The sequence below is a fragment of the Haliaeetus albicilla genome, chromosome 2 (assembly GCF_947461875.1).
Source record: "Haliaeetus albicilla chromosome 2, bHalAlb1.1, whole genome shotgun sequence".
Taxonomy (NCBI): Eukaryota; Metazoa; Chordata; class Aves; order Accipitriformes; family Accipitridae; genus Haliaeetus; species Haliaeetus albicilla.
This window is the reverse complement of record NC_091484.1, coordinates 77,591,298-77,614,884: the sequence shown is the minus strand read 5'-3', so window position 1 is coordinate 77,614,884 and position 23,587 is coordinate 77,591,298. Positions and strand designations below refer to the sequence as shown.

General features: G+C 41.8%; 1 protein-coding gene across 22 annotated transcripts in view; it reads left to right on the top strand.

Moving 5' to 3' along the window:
- Nucleotides 1-23,587, top strand: part of OBSCN (obscurin, cytoskeletal calmodulin and titin-interacting RhoGEF) — a 187,726-nt gene that overhangs the window by 57,872 nt on the left and 106,267 nt on the right. For 16 of the 22 annotated variants that reach the window (XR_011323776.1, XM_069778342.1, XM_069778336.1 and 13 more), the window contains 19 exons: nucleotides 581-742; nucleotides 1,245-1,349; nucleotides 1,986-2,252; nucleotides 2,878-3,147; nucleotides 3,979-4,245; nucleotides 5,106-5,372; nucleotides 7,034-7,300; nucleotides 8,196-8,465; nucleotides 9,230-9,496; nucleotides 10,276-10,542; nucleotides 12,269-12,541; nucleotides 14,077-14,343; nucleotides 16,579-16,845; nucleotides 17,695-17,961; nucleotides 18,582-18,842; nucleotides 19,423-19,689; nucleotides 20,081-20,344; nucleotides 21,288-21,554; nucleotides 22,636-22,902. Coding sequence is in view for 21 of the 22 variants with exons in the window: in XM_069778342.1 (XP_069634443.1) it covers nucleotides 581-742; nucleotides 1,245-1,349; nucleotides 1,986-2,252; nucleotides 2,878-3,147; nucleotides 3,979-4,245; nucleotides 5,106-5,372; nucleotides 7,034-7,300; nucleotides 8,196-8,465; nucleotides 9,230-9,496; nucleotides 10,276-10,542; nucleotides 12,269-12,541; nucleotides 14,077-14,343; nucleotides 16,579-16,845; nucleotides 17,695-17,961; nucleotides 18,582-18,842; nucleotides 19,423-19,689; nucleotides 20,081-20,344; nucleotides 21,288-21,554; nucleotides 22,636-22,902 (4,809 nt within the window). In the remaining variant the exon portion in view is untranslated. The remainder of the gene's footprint in view (nucleotides 1-580; nucleotides 743-1,244; nucleotides 1,350-1,985; nucleotides 2,253-2,877; nucleotides 3,148-3,978; nucleotides 4,246-5,105; nucleotides 5,373-7,033; nucleotides 7,301-8,195; nucleotides 8,466-9,229; nucleotides 9,497-10,275; nucleotides 10,543-12,268; nucleotides 12,542-14,076; nucleotides 14,344-16,578; nucleotides 16,846-17,694; nucleotides 17,962-18,581; nucleotides 18,843-19,422; nucleotides 19,690-20,080; nucleotides 20,345-21,287; nucleotides 21,555-22,635; nucleotides 22,903-23,587) is intronic. The other 6 variants (XM_069778332.1, XM_069778352.1, XM_069778350.1 and 3 more) reach the window with 4 other exon arrangements.

Sequence of the window (23,587 nt, the reverse complement as noted above, 5' to 3'; positions counted from 1 at the left end):
AAAGGTGTATCAAGGCTTTCCTTTTCAAAAAGAAAGGACTGCAGGAGCACAGAAATACGGGCCAGTTCTGACATAAATTAGTGCAAAGTTGCAGAGTTAAAGAGGTTTATACTGAGTTCAGGGGACTCTGAAGAAAAGGTATCTCCTAGGTAAAACATGTGGCTGAGGTCCCTGTGGCTGACAGAGTCCAGACGCACAAGCAGGGGAGTAGGAGGAGAGCATGCAGAGAAGCATGTGAATGAGACAGGTTTATAGTGACACAAAAGATTGTATCCTTGAGTTTAGTTTTCCTTGGCAGATTTTCTTTCATTGATATGTTTGACTTCTTTTAAAACCTGTGTAAAGTTCCAGCAACCATAAAATCCTCTTGCAGTGAGCTCCACTGTAGCTGGTAATTTTACCTGTAGGTTCAAGCATAAAATAGATTTACTGTGTTGAAGAGAGAAACTACCCAGGAAGGGAGGCTGGTCTAGAATAAAACAAGTCCCATTTTTTTTCCATGTAATTATGCAGGAGGTAAACACACAACACTCAGTTATGGAGAAACCCCAAATAAATATTTGTCTCTATAATTTCACAGCCCGAGATATCAAGATTGTTAAACCACTGGAAGATGTGGAAGTGAATGAATATGAGAGTGCATCTTTCGTCTGTGAGATTTCACACGATGAGGTCCAAACCCAATGGTACAAAAATGACAACAAGATGAAGGCTGCCGACAATATTAGAATGCGTCAAGACGGTAGGATGAAAAAGTGGGATCTCATTCTTGAATGGGGGTGGGTTGGAGTATGTGCTGGTATGGGAGACTAGGCAGAAGAGTTTGACCTCCAAAATCAAGTTAAGAAGGTTCAGCAGAGAGTTCCCCATTTGTTTTGGGGATGCAACTAGGCTGGGACAGTGCCACGGTGAGAACTTTAACAAGGCAAAGTTGGTGTCATCCCACCATCCCATGCTGCCACCAGTAGGTAGGAATTTGTATCATCTCACATTGGGTGGAATCCTTCGGTTTCAATTAGTTTCTAGATGGTGGGGACCACATACAGTCAGTCCTTGGAGGAGCTGAGGTTAGGTTATCCTTTGATACAGGGACATAGACATAGGGGAATGGTTGGTCTTGCTGCTGTGATAGCAGGTGGTGAAGCACCAAAACCAGATGGGCGATGCTCAGCCTGGCAGCGTGTCTTGGAGAGTGAAGCTGTTTGCTCAGGGGAAGTTATGTCTGGTTGTGTGTCTGTTCTCAGGAAGGACCTATTCACTGACTTACATGTGCGTCCAAGTCGAAGACGCAGCAGAGATCAAATTTGTTGCAGAAAAAGCAGAATCTTGTGCCCAGCTTACTGTAAAAGGTAATTATGCTTTTCAAGCCAATACTGCTTAAGCTCTCTCATGCTACAAACCAATCAACTTCCCCCACTTCTAACATGAAGAAAGTTAAACACCACCTAGAACTTTCAGGGGAAAAAACCTCCTGCCGACTTACTGCATGTGAAATATCAGCTTCACTGCTGGGAATTTACTTTTGTTAAATAATACAGTTTATTTTCTTAGAAGGTTGATTTTGTACCCTAAGACATTAAAAGTCATGTTTGAACTTTAAGGGGCAAAAAGCTGTAGTTTGACTTTCTCCTGCATTTTCTTTCTGATGTATGTTTAAAAAAAGAATACAGCATTTTTTTGTGTTTAACTTAAACAGTGTGATAGAGATGGGGAGAAGGAAGACATTTGAATTAACATACTGATGAGGAGCTCAGGAAATCTGAGATCAGTCCCTGGAAGTTCAGCTGTCCAAGTAGTAAAATAGGCATAAAAAGTTTTCCTTTCATTAGCTCTTCACTTACTGTGTGTTAGTTGAGTGCTTAGCATAGCGGGGATTCCTGTCATTGTCCACATAACTGACCGTAAAAGAAATTGCTAGTAAGTTTTTACTTGGTACCTTTTGTGGAAACTGTACTGATTATTCCATCTTTTTTTACTTCTTTTAGAGCTGCCTGTAAAAATTGTGAAACCTTTACGAGATAAGATTGCTCTTGAAAAACATCGGGGTTTCCTGGAGTGCCAGGTGTCTCGTGCCAATGCCAAAGTGAGGTGGTACAAAAAGGACGTTGAAATTCACCCCAGTGACAAATACGAAATTGTGAGCGATGGTGTCTATCGGAAACTCATCATCAATGATGCAGATTATGAAGATGAAGACACGTACACTTGTGACGCCTTTGATGACAAAAGCAGTGCTAATTTCTTTGTTGAAGGTAGTAAACCAATTTTTCCCTTCTAGAATGGATTGGAAGGAGGATTGGCTTTGAAAAAACCCTTGTCATTTACTTTGAAAACACAAATACCACTTTAAAACTATTTTAATTCAGTGTTGATTTCTTCTGAAGTCCACTGATATTGCTTCCTTTTAGGATTATAAGGGCAGGAACATCCTAGAAAATGAATACATGGTACATTCTCTTAAGGAAATTCCTGTTCCAGAGTAGTTTAACAGATGTATTAGAGAAAGTTTGTTATTCAGAGAAAAGTTGCTGTAGCTAGCCAAAGTCTTTCCTATTATCAGTCCCTGCATTTCAAAGAACCTTCTTTTCCATTTTATATAGTGCCAAGTGCTTGATATCAGAGTTGGAAGGTGGCTTTAGAAATAGGACTGGGAATCAGGAGATTTGGATTCTCTTGAGGCAGTGTCACAGTCTCACTGTCTGACCTGTGACTAGCAATATATGTTTATTTTTATGCAAAAAGAATGTTTTAAAGCCTTTTGAGCCAATAAGTGCAGTATTCAAGTGCAGTAAAGACGGCATGAGTGTGCAGGATGCTAACAGAAGAGTTCTTTCATGACTCCTAAATCCCTGCTTTCCCATTCCATCCTTCATCCAGAGCAATCCATTAGTATTGTAAAGGAGTTGTGTGATGAGGATGTGACTGAGCCTGAAGAAGCCAAGTTTGAATGCGAGATATCCATTCCATCCGTGAAACCCCCCAAATGGTCTCTACGTGGAGAAGTCTTACAGGCTGGCAGAAACATTATAATGCAGCAAGAAGACACCATCCACAGGCTGATAATACTGAAAACCAGTGCTGATATGACAGGCACCGTTCAGTTCTCCATTGGCAAATCAAAATCCACAGCAAACTTGCTTGTCAGAGGTAATGTGATATGTCCTGGTTTGAATTAGATCATGAGAGATCATCCCTCTCACAGTACCTGGAAAGTAATTTTTCAAACACACTGTCTAATGTGCAGGCTCCACTGCCTGGGGTCTTGGAAATGTATGTGTACCTGGAAGATCCGCTTAGTTCCCAATTACAAGTTGTTGGGCACAACAATGAATGCATGAAATGACAGCAATGTCTTAGGAAGGGATCTGACTAAACGAGTTTGGTGTGCCTGGTATTCAAGCCCAGTATTCAAACCTATCGAGCTAAGACTGGTGGGTTTGTTTTGTTTTGTTTGTTTTCTTCTTGACTTTACCAAAGAGGACAAAACAGATGAAATTTGCCAGGAGAGTTTATTTTGTCCCATTTCTGAACTAGACAAGTTTGATAGCTCATTTACTTAATCCATTTTGTCATTGACTTGATCTGGGACAAAGCTTCAAGGCTTTTTATCTTCTGCTGTCACCATAGTAAATATCTCCAATCACATCCTGAAGTCCTTGTTTTGTCTTTAATTTGCTCTTACTTGCATTGAAAACTTTAATTAGAGAGCAGTTCAGTAAGCACTGAACCAGAACAGGACCATGCATTTGGTAGTTAATGTAAAGTTTTATCTTATAGAAACCAGCATTCCCTGTAGATCATGTTGGTTTAGCTTCAAAGCAAGTCAGCTCTGTAACAGAAACCTGTAGCATCATCCGAGCAATTCACAAAACAGTTGTGAATGACAGACATGAAATTAATTGGCATGAAATAATACAAATTAGAATCTTTCCTCTTCTTCAGATTGATCCTTTCTTCCTTCCCAACCCTGCTTTGCAGATTACCACATACAGATCACCAGGAAGATGGAGGACAAGACAGCTCTGGAGCGCCATTCAGTCATCCTGTCCTGCGACTTCAGGCCTTCTCCAAAGGTTGTGAAGTGGTTCAAGGACCACACACCCATTGAGCCCTCCGAGAAGTACAAAATCAAGCGGGAGCAGCATTCGGCAGAGCTGAAGATATTGAAGGTGAAGCCCGAAGACGCTGGTGTGTACAAGTGCAGGGCTGGAAACGCGGAGACCGAAGCCACGTTGACCGTTGAAGGTAGGAACGATTTTCAGCGGGAGGGCTTGCCTGTCGCATGTCTTTATGGTTCAGTATTTCACTCTGGGTTTCTCTTCTTGAGTAGAGGTAGATTCCCACAGTTATCTTCTGCTAATTTTATATAAATGCAGTATCTTAAGTGAACGGTCTTATTATGCACTGTACTGATATTCCATTATACGGAATTCCAGCACTTGCCATGAAGTAGGTAATGCATGTGGATGGGCACCATCTGGGTAAGGCAGAAATTCACGTGTCTTTCTCAAGCCACATTATTTTCCATTTCAACCAAGGAACTAGAACTCTGGTACTTCTAGCTAAAAATATCCTTTGTGTTAAACTGCTACAGGCCTCTGATTCTGGTGATCTTGGTTGTGGTTTCCATTTCCTGACCACTGTGCCAGCTTTTATATCTGCTATATGTTTCTTATTCATAATAATATTCTACCTCATCCTCTGTGCTTCCCTGGCAGTGAGTCAGGGACAATTTAGTTATAAAGTGTATGTGTATGTGCAGTGATGAGCACACAGGAATTGGAGCTCTGTGGGGTATTTAGGCATCACTTTGATGTTATTACCATTTTAGAAAGACTTACTTTTAAAATAAAAAGAAAAAAAAAAAACCCCAAAACATTTTTACATGTGAAAAGAGAATTGAGGGTTCCGGACAATATAGTGTTTTTAATGGATGGGGTTTTGTTGAACCAAATGCAGAACCAAGTAAACGAAATGTAATAACCCATGGTGTACAGGAGACCAGACTAAATCATCAAATAAACTCTAACCACTATGAAATCTATTTGTGGTAGCAGTCCTGATTTACGATAACAGTGGTGATGGTGCACCTTGGTTTCCTACAGCCCGCAACGTAGAAGTACTCAAACACCTGCAGGATGTGGAAATTGAAGAAGAGAGTTCCGCCGTCTTCTCCTGCGAGCTGTCTCATGACGACGAGGATGTGGAATGGTTCCTCAACGGCACCCTCCTTTACACCAACAATTTCAATGACATCAGGAATGCTGGCAATTGCTACACGCTGACGATGAAGCACGTCAAGCCTGAGGACGCTGGCACAGTGACCATGAAGTCAGACAAGGTGTCAGAGAGCGTGCGTCTGAAGGTGATAGGTGGGTCATGATCACGCACCTCCTGAATGTAAATAAGAGACGCAAAGGAGCTCTTATTTACCACATCGATGCAGCATTCCTGCTCGTAAGCTTCGCCTCTCTGGGGCCGAGCAATAAGTGTGCAAGGGCTTTCTTCTTCCAGTGTAAGTTTCTAACTGTAGCTGATGATTTTTCTAAGGAAGACTGTATTGGTCTCCTGCCAAAAGTTTCCATAGCTATTTAACATCCTGTTACTTGTCATCAAGACAGTCCCAAGAGCCATTTCCTTTTCTTGTAGGTATCTTCAGTAGTATATAGCCTATAAACTGTTGTTGATAAAGATTTTTGTCTACAAGAAGCTGAGCTTCAGTGTACCTCCAAGGGTAGGGCACACCTTTCAGTAGATCAGTTCTGGAGTTGGACTGATTCAGCAAAGAGAAGGCAGTTTGCTGCTGTCCTTAATATGCCTTAAAATTTGGTCAAACATCTTAGTTGCTGTGGTTTAACATGTTCCTGTGCATCAGCTAAGCCACAGTAAGTTGCATGAATTATTTTAGGCATGTTAGAAACATGAGGTGAAACTCTCACCAAAATTTCAAAATCACATTTTCTTTAGCAGCACACCCATACATGCATGCTCAGGTAAGTCACAGTGATTTGTTATCCTAAATTAACTCCTTCATGTATCTGGAAACATGAGTGGGAATTGTTCTGAGCCATTCTCTCTGAAACTCAGTCTGACATCTTCTGTATCCTCTTAGAGAATCATCTCTCTGATTTCCTTTGCATTTTGCCTCCTGCTCATGACTAATTTGTTCTTCCCAGAGTCTGAATATTTTGACTCCTTTAATCTATCAACTCAGAGAGTCTGCAGGATGTCCTCTTCCTTCTTTCTTTTATATCTGGTCAGAAATTTCTCCTGTATAAATATATTCAGTGTCAAATATATTTTCAACTAGATAAAGAGAATCAATAAAACAAAGAGGCAAGGGCAAAATTGTTCAGAAGAGCGAGGAGAATATGCAGCACATCCTTTTATTGCTGCCCCTACTGCATGAATCCTGCTTCATGAAACGGCAGTGCCAGCTCTCTGGCTTTAGAAGACCTACATCCCAATTACTTCTCTTCACACATTTTTCCTCTAACCACCTGACCCCTTTCCACTTGTAGACTGCTGCAATGAGAAAGGATGTTCCCAGAGAATATTTTCTGCTCCTCCACGATGCAGACAAGGTCTTCCTTAAACTTAGTCTGTCTTATTAAGTAGCTATTCCATAGCTGTCCCTCTGGCTTTCATTAGGGCCCTACACATCTGCTCCAAGCCCCATTCTCTGTGATGGGATCTCCTGTACCTGACAGATGCTCCAACACAGAGAAAAAAGGAGACCTTGCAATCTCATAGGTGCACAGTCAAAAGAGAGACCATGATTACAGCACTGAATGCCACTACCCGTCCACGGCAATGTAGGCTGCTCTCTCCTTCCCTGCATCCTCCCATTAATAAATTCTGATTTCCCTAAAACTCATTCCAATCATGAGGTGTGAGACTGCTTTAGGTTCTGCATTAGTATCAGCAGCATTGCCAAGGGTTAACTTAAGCTCTCTTTAAATATTTGGTAGCAACCAAAAATGTCTCCACTTAAATATCCTGGTTGTTCTCTGTTTTGCCCATTAATCTTCAGAGAAGCCTGCTGTCTTCATGAAGTCCTTGGATGATGTTTTTGGTGAGGAGCGAGGCATGATTAAACTGGAATGCGAAGTCTCCAAAGAGAAGGTCAAACCTGTTTGGAAAAAGGATGGTGTGAAACTCACTTCTAGTAACAAGTATGAGCAGATACAGTCTGGGAAGACCCTGTGCCTCCTTATCCATGACCTTGAAAAGACAGATGCAGGTTTATACACCTGTGATATTGGCACTGACGTTGCCAAGTCAAAGGTCAGCGTTCAGGGTAAGTATTGTAGATGATGGCCAGGCAAGGGGTTCTGCAAATATGGGTGGGCTTGGTCACTTTGTCTCACACCTATATGAGACTCCGTAAGTCTCACACGGTGATGCCTGAACAATCTGTGTTACTCTTTGATGTAAGTATATCTGGTGTTTCAGTGAAAATCAAGAATGTAGTGACAATGTTTCCTTCCTGAACATCCCCACTGTGCAGAAATCCTTCCAGAAGAGCAAATAATTTCTCAGAAAAAAAGCCCAACAAAAAAAACCCAAAACACTGCAAAAAACCCCAAGCAGCTTGTGTTTCACATATTTGAGCTGTTAATTCAGAGTCCATCGTGGGAACACAAAAGTAGGACAACATTGCCTATTGAAGAACCCAGCAGTTCAGCCTGTCCTCTAATCCTTGTGGCTGTTTGAAGCAAAGAGAATTGTTCATGGCTTTCAAACTCATATTGATGAGACAAATTTTGAATTTGTCTGATTTTGAACACCAGGGTGGGTAGGATGTTAACAAGTTAACAAATATGAACATCCCATTTCTCATACCAGCATGGAGAAAAACCTCACACAACATCCAGAGGCTTCCTGTCTGATAGCTTTTCTCCCCTCTAGCTTATTGAATCTTGAGTCTTCTCCACTAGGTGACCTGTTCTTCATGCACTCCTTCCAGAGAAATCCAGGAGATTCACATGTCCCTTTTTCCATAGCTTTGTGATAATTCTGAGTGGATAATGTCTGAGAAATCCTTCCCATGTCAAATACATCCATAAGGAATGCAGTGGTGTCCTGTCAATCCAGTAGATAAACTGGTCTATGAGCTAAAAATGTCAATATTACTACTCACATCAATCATAAAAGCCTTTTCTCCTTGTATTAACCTACTTTTTGTCTTCCAGAACTGAACATTGGCATCACCAAACGGCTGAAGAACACTGAAATCCAGGAGGGAGAAGATTGCACTTTTGAGTGTATTTTGTCCCATGAAAGCATTGATGACTTCAACTGGACGCTGAATGGGAGCAAAGTGAAAAGTGGTGGGCGATTTAAAGCCTCTAACACGGGTCGGAAATATACGCTCAATATCAAAAGTGTGATTCCTGATGATTCTGGAGAAGTCGTTTTCACTGCCCGTGGTCTAATCTCCAAGGCTTCTCTAGTTGTAAAAGGTAATGAGATCAGAAAGGTTCTGGAGTTTGATTTCTCGGGTGTCTTTTCATAAGGTACGTCAGTAAGCCATGAAGGCAAACTCTTGTGATCAAAGTGAATAGCAGCCTTCTCTGTGAGCCTTGAAGCACTGAGGTTTTTCCTTAAAAACAAGTGAAAAGCTGACATTTTTTAATAGATATTTGAGAACTGCAGAATACACTGGGTAGTGTAATTGTACAGACAATTACTACCCAGACTATGTGCATCGGAGATAATCACCCAAGGTTCCCTAGGTAGTCAGTGGAGAGAAGAAACAGGTAGTTTTCAGACATGGTTCATTATGCACAATTAGACCTATTTTAAGCCAAAAGAAATTGTTCCTTGAAGTCCATTGCCTCTACTTAGCAGATCACTGCTGGCTGCAGTGTGGCCCTGGAGGGAGTGCCTCTGCTAGTTATCTCTATAGCATAGATATCTATATTTAGTGAGATAGATCCCACCCTAAGTGCATGCCTACAGTAGCTTCAGTGATGACAAAATGACATCCCCTGAAATGGATGCCATCAGGACAAGTCCTTAGTTCCTGTAAGCAATCATTAATATTCACTGAGAGCTCATAACTGCATTTAATATGTACTAAAGAGCAAGACTGCTTTTCCCTTCCCTAACATAATATGAATCATTCATTGGGGAACCTGCTGGATATTTGAATTGCAAAAACCCCAGCTGTATAGTGATCATGATTTTTATTCAAAGTTGCCTTTTTTTTTTCCCCTCTCTTCAGAAAAACCTACTGAGATTACAAAACAGCTGGAGGATAAAACATCCACAGCGGGGCAGGACATCAGCGTGAGCTGCGAATTGTCGAAACCTGATGTGAGCATCAGGTGGTACAAGGATGGCAAAGCAATCCGAAAAAGCCAGAAATATGACTTGCACCAAGAGGGAACACAGGCCATTCTGATCATCCATGACTCCACAGTCAAGGACAGTGGGGAGTACACCTGTGAGACAGAGGTCTCTAAAACAAAAGCCAGGATCACGGTGCAAGGTCAGTTGAAGCATGCACAGGGGCTGGCATGCACAGAGGTTGGGGTAAATCTCTACAACCTGTGGGAGATATTCTCTTCTATCATCTCCCTAAACAGGATCAATTTTTAGTTTTCAAAAAATGTCATGGATTAAAAGCTTTTAAAAAAAAAAACCTCTGAAAAAACACCTTGTAGGTACTGAAGAATCTTATGTCCTATGTAACGAGCCATTCAAAAATGGCAATTTGAAATAGACTTTTTTGAATATGGGTGATCAAAACTATGTATGGTCTCTAAGATGAGACCTCACCAGTACCTGTGCAATGGCATTAAACTTTCCTGGAAATATTTTACCTGCTCTGTCCTGTGACAGAATGTGGACCTGGTGATCTTGTTAGATCCATTCCATCTCATAGGATGAGAGGAAACAGCCTCAAGTTGTGCCAGGGGAGGTTTAGATTGGATATTAGGAAAAACTTCTCCCCCAAAAGGGTTGTCAAGCACTGGAACAGGCTGCCCAGGGAAGTGGTTGAATCACCATCCCTGGGTGTATTTAAAAGATGTGTAGATGTGGCACTTAGGGACATGGTTTAATGGTGGACCTGGCAGTTTTAGACTTATGGTTGGATTTTATGATCTTGAGGGTCTTTTTCAACCTAAACGATTTTATGATTCTACATTCTGTGACTCTACAAGTAGGGGCAGAGGGCATTCAAGACCACTCTGTATGCTCAGGACTTGTTTGGGTAACAAATCTGTCTCTGTCTCTCTCTTTTTTTTTTTTTTTTTTTCCTTCCAGAAAAACCCAATTATTTTGTCAAGGAACTTTCAGATCTGAAAGCTGATGAAAGTGGAACTGCAGTTTTTATGTGCCAGAGTGAGAAAGCTGCATCCTCTGTAGTCTGGAGGAAAGGCATAGCTGAACTCAGGACCAGCAGGAAATACGAGATCACACAGAAAGGACAAATCCTCCAGCTGACCATAAAGAACTTGGAGAAAAATGACAGTGATACTTACACCTGCGACATTGGTGATGCCCAGTCCAGAGCCAAGCTAGTCGTGCAAGGTACGCATGAGAGGAATATGATTGTACATTGCATTTCTCCAACAGGAAACATCATATGTGTAGGCAGATCTGTTTCTCAGCATATGGGTAGCGGGTCCACTGATTTCTGGCTCCACCTCACTCATGATGTATATGCACAGGACATTTGGACAAAAATATAGCAACATGGAGCTGGACATGCAGAGCAATTTGTCAATTTGAAGCAATTATACCTGGAGTACTTTGGGTATGACTTAAAACCCCAAATACTGATGTGAGGAGAGGCTGGCGTTCCTGCGTGTACACACGATGGATATGATTCAGAGTGCCTGCTATTAGATGAGGGAAAAATTATTCTGCCTCCAGGCTTTTCTCTATGTCCCTTTATGCCTCTTTCCAGTAGTTGTTTCCAGGAGGGGATGGGTGAATGAGTGGTCCAGGGATCTTTAAGTGCTTAATGTCCCTCTGCCCCTTAGAGATGAAGAGTACAACCCAATCTCCAACTGAAGAGTACAGCCCAGCAGCTTTTATTTGATGCTATGGCTGTAAATGAGCTGTGGTGGCCAATGCTAACAGCAGGGTAGTGTTTAAGGGGAAGGAGTGAGGTCGGGTTGTTACTGTTCCACACAGTTCCCTCACCGGAGCCCTGACTGGGAGAAACCCTTGAGCTGAAAATGATGGAATCATAGAATAGAATCATAGAATCATTTAGGTTGGAAAAGACCTTCAAGATCATCGAGTCCAACCATTAACCATGCCCACTAAACCATGTCCTGAAGTAAAATGATGAAACAATGAAGAGAATAGGAGGAATGACTCAAGAACAGTCACATGGAGATGCAGTGGCGGTGTCCACTTATTAATTATTATAGTTAGTTCTTAAAGACTAAGGAATAAAGCCAGGCTCCTCCACCTCTGATCATCTGCTAGAGCAGCCTTGAGAAGCAAAGAAAGAAGTGTGCTTAATCCCCACCATGGCCTCAGGATCTGAGCTACCTGAACTCGCGGCGAGGTTTCTAACACCAACTTTTCTGAGTGAAGAAATACTTGTCTGTCGCAAAGCTCAAGATGAAAGTAAAAAAATTCCCTGTACTGGTTTTCTAAGTAGGAGCAAGATCAGATATATCTCTGCATACAGTGATAAACTTATTTTATTTATTTATTTATAGTTAGGTGTATATCTATCTATGTCTATACAGGCAGGTTTTCAGGGCTGTTGTTTTGTTTCTTTTTACTAAAGCTGCAGTCAGACACTCCCTCCACTTCCCACTGTGTTTATGGTTGGACTAAGCTCAAAGAAGGTGGGGGCTGGGTGGTCCTATCCCATAGAAAGCAAGTTATATTTGCTCTAGAAAATCAGAGGGGTTGTCACAGAAGGGATCATCTGCTTAGTGATGTCTAGAGCCCAGTGATGCTGTCAGAGATGCATCCTTTCAGCCTTTCCAGGTAGTTTCATTAAGAGAAACTTTATGATGCTGGATTTGCATTGTACTGGCTACTTTTTTTGCTATATGTGTTCTGGTGCTTTGAAGTTGTCTTCATCCTATTTTGGTGTGTGTCCTATATATATTATCTTCCTGTGAATGGTTTTTGTGTTCCGTAACAGTGGAATTGTGTTTCAGTCTTCTGTATCATGAACATATTTCTTTCTTGAAATACTCACATGGGGAATCTTGGAGTTTTCCGTATCAATTTTTATGCTAGTAACTGAAGATTCCTGTAATTGATATATCTATGTTCCTTTCAGGCCAGAAAGTGCTAATAACAGAAGACCTGGAAGATGTCACTGTGTTAGAGGGAGAATCTGCCGTGTTTAAATGCAGAATCTCTCCTGTAGACTATAGCAAAGTGCAGTGGTTTTTGGATAAAACCCCACTCCATACCAATGAACTTAATGAGATCGAGTCTCAGCCTGGTGGATATCACCTGCTAATGCTGAAAAAACTCTCACTGAAGGACTCGGGGGTCATTACATTTGAAGCTGGTGATAAGAAAACATCTGCCAGTTTGGTTGTTAAAGGTAATTCAATCATAAAAACTTCAGGAGAGGAAAGAATGCATAGAAATAAGTATGGGTTAGTGTGGGTAGGTGAAAAAAAGAACAAAAATGCTACAAATATGGCCCTATCATATGTATATCTGTGTACGTTCAAGAATAGCATTACCTATATAATGAAGGTAGGGCTGGGGAATGAATACGTGGTAATCCTGGGCAACTCTCAGAGTGTTTACTGGACCTTAGATGGTAATGTTATACTGTAGTGATGGTACATTGGATGCTTTGCCCAGTTTTCCTTGAGCCGAGCTGATAGGGTGATGATAAATGAGGAGAAATCAATTAGTTTAAGGGGAAAAGAAAAAGTTCAACCAATATGTTTTTAATTTAGTTTTCATTGTTTGAAAGGCAACATTACGTGTGTTCTCTGCTATTCCTTCTTGACAATGAATTGTTTTATCTGGAAAAGTTAAACTGAGTTAAAACTGCAGTGTTAGTCTACTTCTATAGCGAAGGAATAAAATGAATGCCAGACAGTCCAAGACCTCAGGATTAGAGAGGTGTTTTCTTACTGGAAACATAAATATTTCTCATACCCAGAGTGTAAAACACACAGTCTCCACTGTGTCAGATCATATTCTCATTCTTTTCAGAATTGCCACATTTCTTGCAAAGGGCTTTTTCAAATTTTGAAAAAAAAAAAAAAAAATTGCCCAAATTTTGCCATGCTACAGAAATGCAAACAGATTATTTCTGGAGGTAAATTAAAGGTCTTATTTGAAAAAGCTGATTCCTTTTGGTAATGCTAATATGTGACACTATAGTACCAAAACCAGGTTTTGGTCTCCTGATTGATTGGATTTTTATGAATTAAAAAGCATTAAGCTAGGGGGGATAAGATCTACCTTGGCCAGTTTAGCTATTGGTATCTAGTTTAGGCCACTTCTATAAGCTGTGTGGAAAGACAAGCACTTCCAAAGAGCAGTTCATCTTCTCTGTCCTAATGACCTATTTTGGAAGTGCATATCTGGTCTCTGGAGGTGTCGCTCATCTTCCAGCAGTTATAGAGACATCCTACATGACCAGTTTGAGCTACCTGCCTGGTTTTTAGAGGACTCATAATGATGAGATGAGACCTGCTCTAGATGAGTGGCTTTGAGAAATCTGTATCACACCTCACTTTATGCAGAATTAACTTTTCCACATTCAGTTAGAAGGTTCAAACTAATCAGCTCACATGGAAAAGGGATTGGGAAAATCTTGCCTCCATCTTGTTCCTATTTAGCTAGATGTGAGAGAGATCTTATTTATGTTCTTCAACGGGGATATTGTCTTCTCAGTTTTTCCCAGATGGCATTACGTATTTACTGAACGACACTTTATGGCATGACTGGTACCTTCCCAAGGGCTTTATAGTCATGAACAACAAATTATTTGTTACTAACCTTGACCTGTAGTTTTGATAAAAATAATCTTGGGTATAAATCTCACAGATTACTTGTGATCTGAAAATCCACACCTCTTCTGAAACATCTCAGATGGTTTTTATGTGATTCTAGAGAAGCCCTGCATCTTCACAAAGGAGCTCCTTGATACTGAAGTCACTGAGGGAGAGGATGTGATCCTTCACTGTGAAACCTCCAAATCAGACAGCCCTGTAAAGTGGTGCAAAGATGGGAAGAGCCTTAGGAATTCTTCCAAGTATAACATCAGCCGGTTGGGATTTGAAGCCAAGCTTGTCATTCACAGGGCAGAAGAAAGAGACAGTGGCAGATATGAGTGTGAGGCTGGAGCAGCTAAAAGTAGTGCGGTTATTACTGTCAAGGGTAAGAACGTTTGGAGTGATGCTTTGGGTCCTAACTCGTCATCTAACACCGAGGTCAGAGTAATAAATTGAAATGATTAAAAACGCGAAACTATACTGGAAAGGAACCTCACGCCTTTGCACCACAGTGCAGGAGAGGTTCTCATCAAGTCATCTGGAACAGCACCCAGAGGGGTGACAGAATGCGAAATAGGAAAATCCTTCATCTTACCTGCTTTTAGCTCTGTGAAAGTTAAGTGCCTAAGCTCTCTAGAGAAGAATGCAATGGGTCAGTAGAGGACAGTGGGTATCTCCGTAGGAGATCCACCCAGCCTAAGAGGTAATCCAGAGAAAGAATAAATCACCTTCTGAAGCTGTCTCCACTGAAGGCCCTCTCCAAGGAGGGAGCTCATACGTCCACTTTTGTCTGGGGAATTGCTTTAGGCAGCCAAATTTATTGAGAGTAACGCACCCAAAGAGCGTGATCAGGCAGGAGGTGCTATCTGAAGGGTTGTTCTCTGAGCTGAAGCAAAAGTTCTTTTCTTAGACACATGAGACTTCAGTGTACTTCCCCAAGCATGTTGGATAAGCACCGAGTATGTCAGGCAAGCATTGGGTCTGAGCTGGGTCAGAACCGGGCTCATCTATTACCCACATTATAATTGCTTCTACTTGTCTTGAGTCGCTGCCCCAGCCTGAGGTTGAGGAGGAGCTCGGTTTCTGTGAGCAAAATCGCTCATTCACATGGGGAGGTTTGAGCAGGTAGAGGGAGGTTGTGAATGGCACAGGCTGTGTTTAGCCTTGACCGGTTGTTGTCCTGCATATATCTGGTATAACACACTTGGGAAGGGTGGATCGCAAGCTGCACCTGGATTAGAGAAGTCACTGTGAACAAAAAGCATTTGGGTTGTTGGAATAGTCAGCCTGAACCTCAGAGCATGAAGAGGGAAGGAAATCTGCTCACAGTATTTATCTAGAGCACAAAGAAACAAGCCAACTTAAGGCTGAGATCTGCTGTGCAAGGAAAGAGAAGACCTTGGTGATGTAACGAAGAAGAGAGGTGATGGTTAATGGTTCTGATCTTCTATGTCTTTCTGTAGCACTAAGATGTTTCCCCAACACCCATTACACACAAAAGAAAGATCTGTGTTGACTTCAGCAGGACCTGGATCTCACCCATGATGAAGAACAATTTTCTGTTAGAAAAAAATGCATTCCTAATGTTACACAACAGCCCCATTTTTCCCTTCACAGAGAAGGGCATGGATGGATGTGGGATTTAAACATACAGATTCAGATCACCAGTAGATGTGAAGGAGTCAAGTCATAAGAATAACTACAACAAATTACATTATTGTAGCTTTCCTTTATCTATTAGGGTCACACCAGAACAGCAAAATGCAAAAATAGGGAAAAAAAAAAAAAAAAAGGTCATTAGCCATGTAACACTGAGTGTCCCAAACTAGAGGTAAAATGGGAACAGAAGAATAGGCTGTAGTTTCTCAATAGCCACAGGACCTCTGCATCACAAATCAGTAGCTGACTTGCATATTCATAAGACATCAGAAGTCAGGAAGAAATTGACTTTTTTTCATGATCTGAGGGGAAAACATTTCGGTTGAGGTTTTTTCCCAATAAGTGCCTTCCCTACACTAGCTCACCTTAAAGCCTTGAGTCCCAGGCTGTGACAGAGCTTGCACAGGAATCTCCACAGGGACCCTTTCACGTACAGCTGTGCTTTCCTCTCTGTGTTTGCTCTGTGCTGTTTTTAAGTGTGCATTCATGTTGGATAAAAGTATGTTGTGGGTTTTTTTATAATGAGAAATCAATATTGCTTGTCATGACAGAAAGTGCTTTGCCATTTCTCTGTGTCCTCTGTGTTACGTGCAAATTGGCCTCAGTAAAGTTCTATGGTTTTTGTGCCAGTGGTCAAGCTCTGACCAACCATCTGCAACATGCTGTATCATGAATAGCAGTACAGCATTTGCCACTAATGTAAATAATGACAACAGTAATAGTAGCAATGTCGTCAACAGTAGTTAGTGATTTAAAGGAAAATAAGCATATGGTTTCAAATATTTTTTTGCTGCTGTAGAGTACTGGCAGCCAGATGTGAGTTGTCAGAACGTGTTTACTGTTTGCTAGTGCTTTTCCATTCCTGTGGTTTTCTATCTCGATAACAAAGCCTGAAACAAAAAGGGAAAAGCGATTTCCAATCTTGTGTGTTTCCTTAAACCTTTGCAATATTCTTTTTCAGAATTACCAGTTCTTTTCAAGCAAGAGCTCCAAAATGAAGAAGCTAAAGAAGGAAAACAAATCAAGCTGACCTGTGAGCTCAGCAAACCTGATACACCAGTGAAATGGATGAAAGGAGACACTGTTCTCTATGCCAGCGAGAAGTATGAATTTAAGCAGCATGGTACTGTGGCAGAGCTCATTATTCGAGATGTCAAATCGATAGACTCTGGGGACTATACCTGCAGCACTGGGGAACAGAAGACCACTGCTCGGGTGAAAGTAAATGGTAGGCAGAGTTAGATATGTTACCGCGCTTTCTTAATGCATTGCTTAATAGAGCTTCTATTAAAACCACACAGCACTTTGTGGCAGTGCAATCTACAAATTCATGCATAAAATTTAACGGTAAAATTGCATACTTGTAAGCACCTGCATATATTTCATTCATGTAATCTCAAGTTATGCACCTGGGACTTTAAATCTGTAACTTTCCACTGAGCAGAAAATACGTAAATGCAGAGGGCTCATTTTCTATACCCTACGTGCTGTAGTTCCTGACCTAACAGCTATTTTACAAGTCTGTGATTAAGACCAGAGTTAGAGATGGTGACAAGGAGCATTGGAGCACAAGAAGATGAAAACATAAGTCCAGTCCCTGGCAAACTGCAGGTGGCCAACTGATTAAAGTTTAGACCCCCAAATTCCCCCAAACATCCTTTTTAAAGGCTCTCAGATGCCATCTGAACTCCCCAAAGCCCTTAAAAAAAAATACAGTACCTTTAGTAGTAGAGCAAAAGTAGTATGTGCTGGAGCAGAAAGCAGGAGAGATATAGAGTATGAATACTGTCTCAGAGCCCTGCAGCAGCAGGGAATTCGTTAGGTGAGGATGCCCAGATGCCTCTGCAAGGGTCCTTATTAAAGATTAGAGAAAATTCCCCCATATTCCTAGGAATCCCCAGTGAGATGATAACATCTGGGCGAGAGGTTTCTTCCTGCTCCCAAGCAGTATCACCTTGATGCCACGCAGCCAAAGGAGGGTCTAGGGCTCATTTGGAAAAGGACTGGTGGTGAGAGGTGACAGCTGTCGTTGTACAGCAGGTCAAAAGGGAACCTAATCTCTGGTTCTGTCTTCTAGCTGTCCCTGTCCTTTTTAAACAAGCCCTGGAGAACACAGAAATGGAAGAGGGGAAATCTGTCTCCTTGCGCTGCGAACTCACAAAAGCTGATGCCACCGTGGTGTGGAAGAAGGGAGAAGCCACGCTCCAGGCAAGTGCCAAATACGAAATGAAGCAGAAGGGGACAGTGGCGGAGCTGGTGATTCATCATGCAGAGCCAGAAGATGCGGGAAGATACACCTGTGACACTGGAGACCAGCAGAGCACAGCCCACGTCAAAATCCATGGTAGGAATAAGACACCTGCTTGTGACCATTTTTTGTTCTTCTTGCCAGGGTCCTGCTAGCTCCTGCGCGTTTATAGTGAGCATTCAGAAAAAAAGAAAGGGATCAGTACAAACAAAAGGCAGCTCTGGCTAGGTCCGTTATGTTCTCTGTTTTCTAGGACAATAACTTCATGTTAAAAAATAAAAATGAAATATACCTGATAACAAGATATCTTTCCTTGCCTCTGAAATAACTGTTCTGCTTTCTGCTCCGGACAGAGGTGCTTGTCTGAGCTCTAAGCGGGAAGGTAAGAAGGGTCTTAGCTACACGGTTTGTTAAAGAATACGCAATTCTCTTCTGCACTTTCTCTGCAAGCTTTTCGCGCATCTGTGACCATCAGCATTTGGGCAGCAGAAGGGTAATTACCTTGATATTCTAATTATTGGGAAAGAATTGTTTTGTTTTTATTTCCTCCCTAACTCATGGTGTCCTATTGTAAATGAAAGTAGACTCCTGGAAATGCAGGTAGGTCAGAGCTTATTAGCTGTGCCAAGAGAATTTATTTTGGTTTTAAGTCCCGTATGACATCACCAGTTGGTCATGTTGTTCCTAAATTAAAATGAGAACGCTTCGTTCCTCAGCCGCCTCTGCGCTCATCCAAGAGCTGAAGAGCGTGGAAGCTGTGGAAGGTGGGACTGCCACCCTGCGATGCCAGCTGAGCAGAGAGGTCCCCGTGGAGTGGAGGAAGGGGCACGCTCTTCTCCGGCCGAGTAACAAGTACAGGATGAGGCAGGAGGGAACATTGGCTGAGCTGCTGATCCATGATCTGGACCCAAGGGATGCTGGAGACTATACATGTGTAGTGGGGAACGAAAAAACCACAGCAGCCTTATCAGTGAATGGTAAAAAGTCAGAAATATGCCATGAAACTCTGGAATGTTTTTGTCCATCTCTTCCCTCCTTCTTTCTGTGCGTTTCCTCACAACACCTACCTTTATGTCCTGCTTCTACTCTTTTCATCCTTCCACTTTTTCATGTTGCCATGTCACTCCTTTCGCAAGTCTCCATCCACGATCAGCTTTCACTATGCCCCATGTTGTGTGTGTGTGTGTTGTGTTGTCTTCTCACCTTTCCTCAAGTGAAGGGTGCTGACATACATGCATGTTTTCCTGAATTAGTATGGAAATGTAAGATTCCTTGGGATTTTCTGTTAAGGAGGGTTCATCACCTTTAATGGTGAGGATAAGTGTGTCATTTGTATGCATGATCCCAATCAAGATCACGCATCCTGTGATTCCCACAGAACAATTTACTAGAGATTTTTTTTTACCAGCCACAAAAAAAAAAAAAGGCAGATGTGTTTAAGGATAAGGGTGTTGAAATAAGGCTTAGGTAGTCATACAATAAATCACAATTCAGCCTCTGACCAGAGATCTGGGCAGGGCCTTGGGTTGCAATCCCTTTTCGTTCTGCATCTCTTAGCCCTGCCAATCCATTTCAAAAAAGAGCTGAAGAACGAGGAAGCCACTGAGAGCGGGACGGCCACGCTGCAGTGCGAGCTGAGCCAGGCGGTGGGCTCGGTCGAGTGGAGGAAGGACGGGAAGGTGCTGATGTCGGACAGCAAATACAAAATGAGACGGGAAGGGCGTTTTGTTGAGCTGGTCATCCAAGACCTGGACTTGATGGATGCTGGGAGCTATACCTGTGTGTGTGGAGACCAGAAGACAACAGCTGCTTTGAGAGTGAATGGTAACCGTTCTACCCATGTTTCTCATTAAGCCCCAAACGTAGCGTGTTTGAGAGCAGTTGCTGGTCATCCGAAGCCTGGTCAGTGAGATTTCTTAGAGTTTTCATGTTCTCGACTCTGTGGTGCCAAAGAGTCATCCTATTAGAGAATATCCCCTTGTATTTTTTTCTTTTTTTTTTTTTTTTCTGTAAGGCAGCACAGCTATGTTGTATGTTGTTTTCTCTAATTTATTTCTCTCTACTCTAGGAGGTTTTACCCCCCTTTCAACTATATCCACCTAGCAGTAGTGCATTTTTGGTTAAATGTATACACTGCAGCCCAGTAACTCGCAGCAGAGTCCAGTTCATTTCAATCTAGTGCTGATTCCTTCTCTGTTGGTATTGCATCCTTCAGCCTTGCCTATCCTCTTCCAAGAAGAAATGTCAAAAAAGGAAGCTACAGAGGGGGAGGCAGTCACTTTGCACTGTAAACTGAGCAAATCGGCCCCGGTCGAATGGAGAAAGGGGAGTAAGGTCCTCAAGCCAAGTGAAAAGTACAAAATAGAGCAGGAAGGTCCCTTTGCAGAGCTGATGATCCGGGATTTGGAATTGGCAGACGCTGGTGATTACAGCTGTGTGTGTGGAGATCAAGAGACTACGGCTGCTTTGACAGTAAATGGTAAAAAGAAATTCTCAGCACATGCCCCAAGTAAACCTGTGTAATTCCAAGATCTCTTCCTCTTTTTCTCCTGTTTCATCTGGTCCCTGTATACTTTCTATCCTTCCCCCTGCTGATTAATTTTTCTATCCTGTTTTGCTTCTCACTCTTTCCTTTCACCTGATGCCCTCCTGATGCGCTATTTGTCTTCCTAGGTGCTATGTTCAAATGACAAGTGGAGTACACGTCCCCAGCTCAACACAATCTCCCTAGTCCAGTAGAGCTGCTTGTTTAAAAGTTTTCCCATAGGGATTGACCTAAAAGTGGGAATAATATTTACTTTTTGTAACTTAGACGGTTACACTTGTTGCTCCTAAGAGGAACAAGTTTTCATCAATGTATGATGCTACACAAGGACTATCTTAATGAAAAATAGCCTTTTTCTAAGCTCCTGCTATTCCCAGCCCTTTTTTACCAATTTTGGCTTAACTCTTCCAAAGCATTTACTTTATCTCTGCAGAAAGCTTGACAGTGTGTTTGTAACTGCTCTGTTTTAAGGGGCTTTATTTATAAATATACAGACAGTGCCGTGAATCAGGCACTCCTGTAGAACTGCTGTTTTTCTCATGGGAAACAAAATGCTCTGGCTGTCATATTGAAATACGGCCTCTACTTTTACCCCTTTGTTTTTATGGTGTATAAAGTAAAGGATAGATGTCTTGTCAACTAAGTTTGCAGATAGAGAGACTTGCTTTTAAAGCAAGTTGTAAAGTGTGAGGACAAAAAAATAAAAAATTAGACTGAATTCTCTTTTGAAATGTTAGAGATTGGAATAAAATCCTGGAGCGTGAAGAAGGTCTTGTGGCTTCAGAGACATGTGGGTTCAGGGCGATAAGAGAAGAGAGCGAGTAGGTCATGGCTTTCTCAGCTTTGATGCTGTGTCCGTATTGCATTTACTCTGCAGTCCTGCCTGCTCTTTTCACCAAAGAACTGACAGATGAAGAAGCCACAGAAGGTAAAAGTGTGTCTCTGCGCTGTGAGCTGAACAAGGCTGCTGCTAACGTGGAGTGGAAGAAGGGATTCAAGACGCTCAAATCAAGCGACAAATACAAAATGAAACGCAAAGGCGTCGTTGCTGAGCTTATAATCCAAAATCTAGACGTGACGGATGCTGGGAATTATTCCTGTGTGTGCGGAGACCAGCAGACTATGGCAGTTTTAACAGTACATGGTAAAACAAACAAAACAAGACACATACTAAAAGTAACTATCCCGTTTTCTCTGTTCTTTTGGACAGATACCTGGTTACCCTACCATCTCCTTCTTACTGCCAGACCCTTATCCCCAGCTCGCTGATGCCAATGAATTGCTCCATTGGTGTCAGTGCAGCCGGGGTGCATGGCACAAGAGGGGTATCAGTGTGCAAGCTCAGAGTACAGGCAACCAGGGTTGCTGCTACTGTTTTAATTAGGGTCCGTCATTTTGCTTTTCCCTTGAAAGTTCCTTTATTAGACTCCCCGTTATGCTCAAGCCCATTAAAATGGGTTGCCTTGAAGGGATTATAATTTAGGGATTTTAAGGTTTCATAAAATTCCAAACAGTTAGGTTATTCCCTGGAATCTTATTCCCATACCTCATTCCTGGGACAGCAAGGTGCTTTTATATGTACTGGCCAGTTGTCATTGCATTCAGTCACAGTCCTGTGTAAAGCAAGCCCAAACCTTCTAAGGGACGACCATGCTCAGGGAGAAGTTTGATTTTTACTGCAACTGACAAGTTTCAAAGGATATGTCAGTTCAGGTGAAAATGCTTGTTTTCCCACCATGTATTGAAATGAACAATTTCATTTCAAACTGACATTTAGAACGAAACTCCAGTGTTTCTTTTTTTTTTTTTTCCATGTACAATGTCTTTTTGTTTGCTTAAATATGTGAAAACATAGCAAACATCCTCCCATTATGGTTTAAAAAGTCATGTAAGAAAACCATTTTTTTCCAGAAATTTCAAATTAGTATTTATTCTTTTTGCTTGAAATTTCACAGGAAAAAAAAAATGGGGTTTTCTACTTCTGTTTGTATTGATTTGTGACTCTGACTACATGTAAAATACCTCTGCAGATTACTGCAAGCATTGAAACCTTTCCTGGTGATGACATTTCTTTCCTCATATTGATTCATGGAGACTATCGAGAATCTATGTTCTTGTATCGATAAATCAGTTCAAGATAAGAGGGAAAAGGAAAATTAAACATTGATGTTTAATTTTAACTCTTTGGAGCATTACATCTCACTGCTCATATTGCTGTCCTTCAGCTTTGCCTGCATTTTTCAAAGAAGGATTGAAGAACAGAGAAGCCACGGATGGTGCAACAGCCACTCTGCACTGCGAGCTGAGCAAGGTCGGTGTCCCAGTAGAGTGGAAAAAAGGGGACAAGACACTCAAACCAAGTGATAAGTATAGGATGAGACAAGAAGACACCGCTGCAGAGCTGTTGATCCGAGATCTGGTGGTAGAAGATACAGGAGAATATACCTGTGTGTGTGGAGATCAGAAGACCTCAGCTGTCTTGACAGTCCATGGTAAAAAGCCATTCTCCGTTACGATAGCAGTATCTCAGGCGATCCCTTTTCTCTGAGAGTTTTCTTTCCCACTTGCTTTGATGTTTTGATTCTGCAGCATTTTCTTGGTTTGCTGGCTGTGTTTCATCCCATCTCCCACTGTCTGTTAGTTTGAAACTGATGGCTTTATAGCAAAGTAAAGAAAAGGTGTGAGAATTTCTCATCTTAGACTGCACTTTTTGAAAGTGAAAAAGGCATCTGCATGTAAGGCCAAGAGTGAGCAGATCTCCAGCAATAAGATTATTCTCAGAGGGTTTGTCCTCGTGTCTCACCGACATCAGTGGATTTCAGTGCGTAACTTTCCTTCAGGTTCTTCAAAAACGCTAAGCTCAGTTAGTGAGAGGTTTTTTCCATTCAGGAATGTATGACTGTCCTCCTGTTTTTCAGGACTGTGATATATTCTGCCAAGGAAATGGTACTTTCCAAAGAAAAAAAAGCCCCAAACCATTATTCCACAGGTCCTGATTCAGGGAGTAGTGAAAGAGATTTTGTTCCTGTGTCTGCCGTAGTGACTAGTGATGAGCTTTGCTTGCCCCTCCAGAAGAAGCAGTTCACATACAGTTCCAACAGATGAAAGAATGGGTTTTATTGGAGACATGTCTTAAAGATAAGATGCTTCTAAGGACAGGGGCAAAACTGTGGAGGC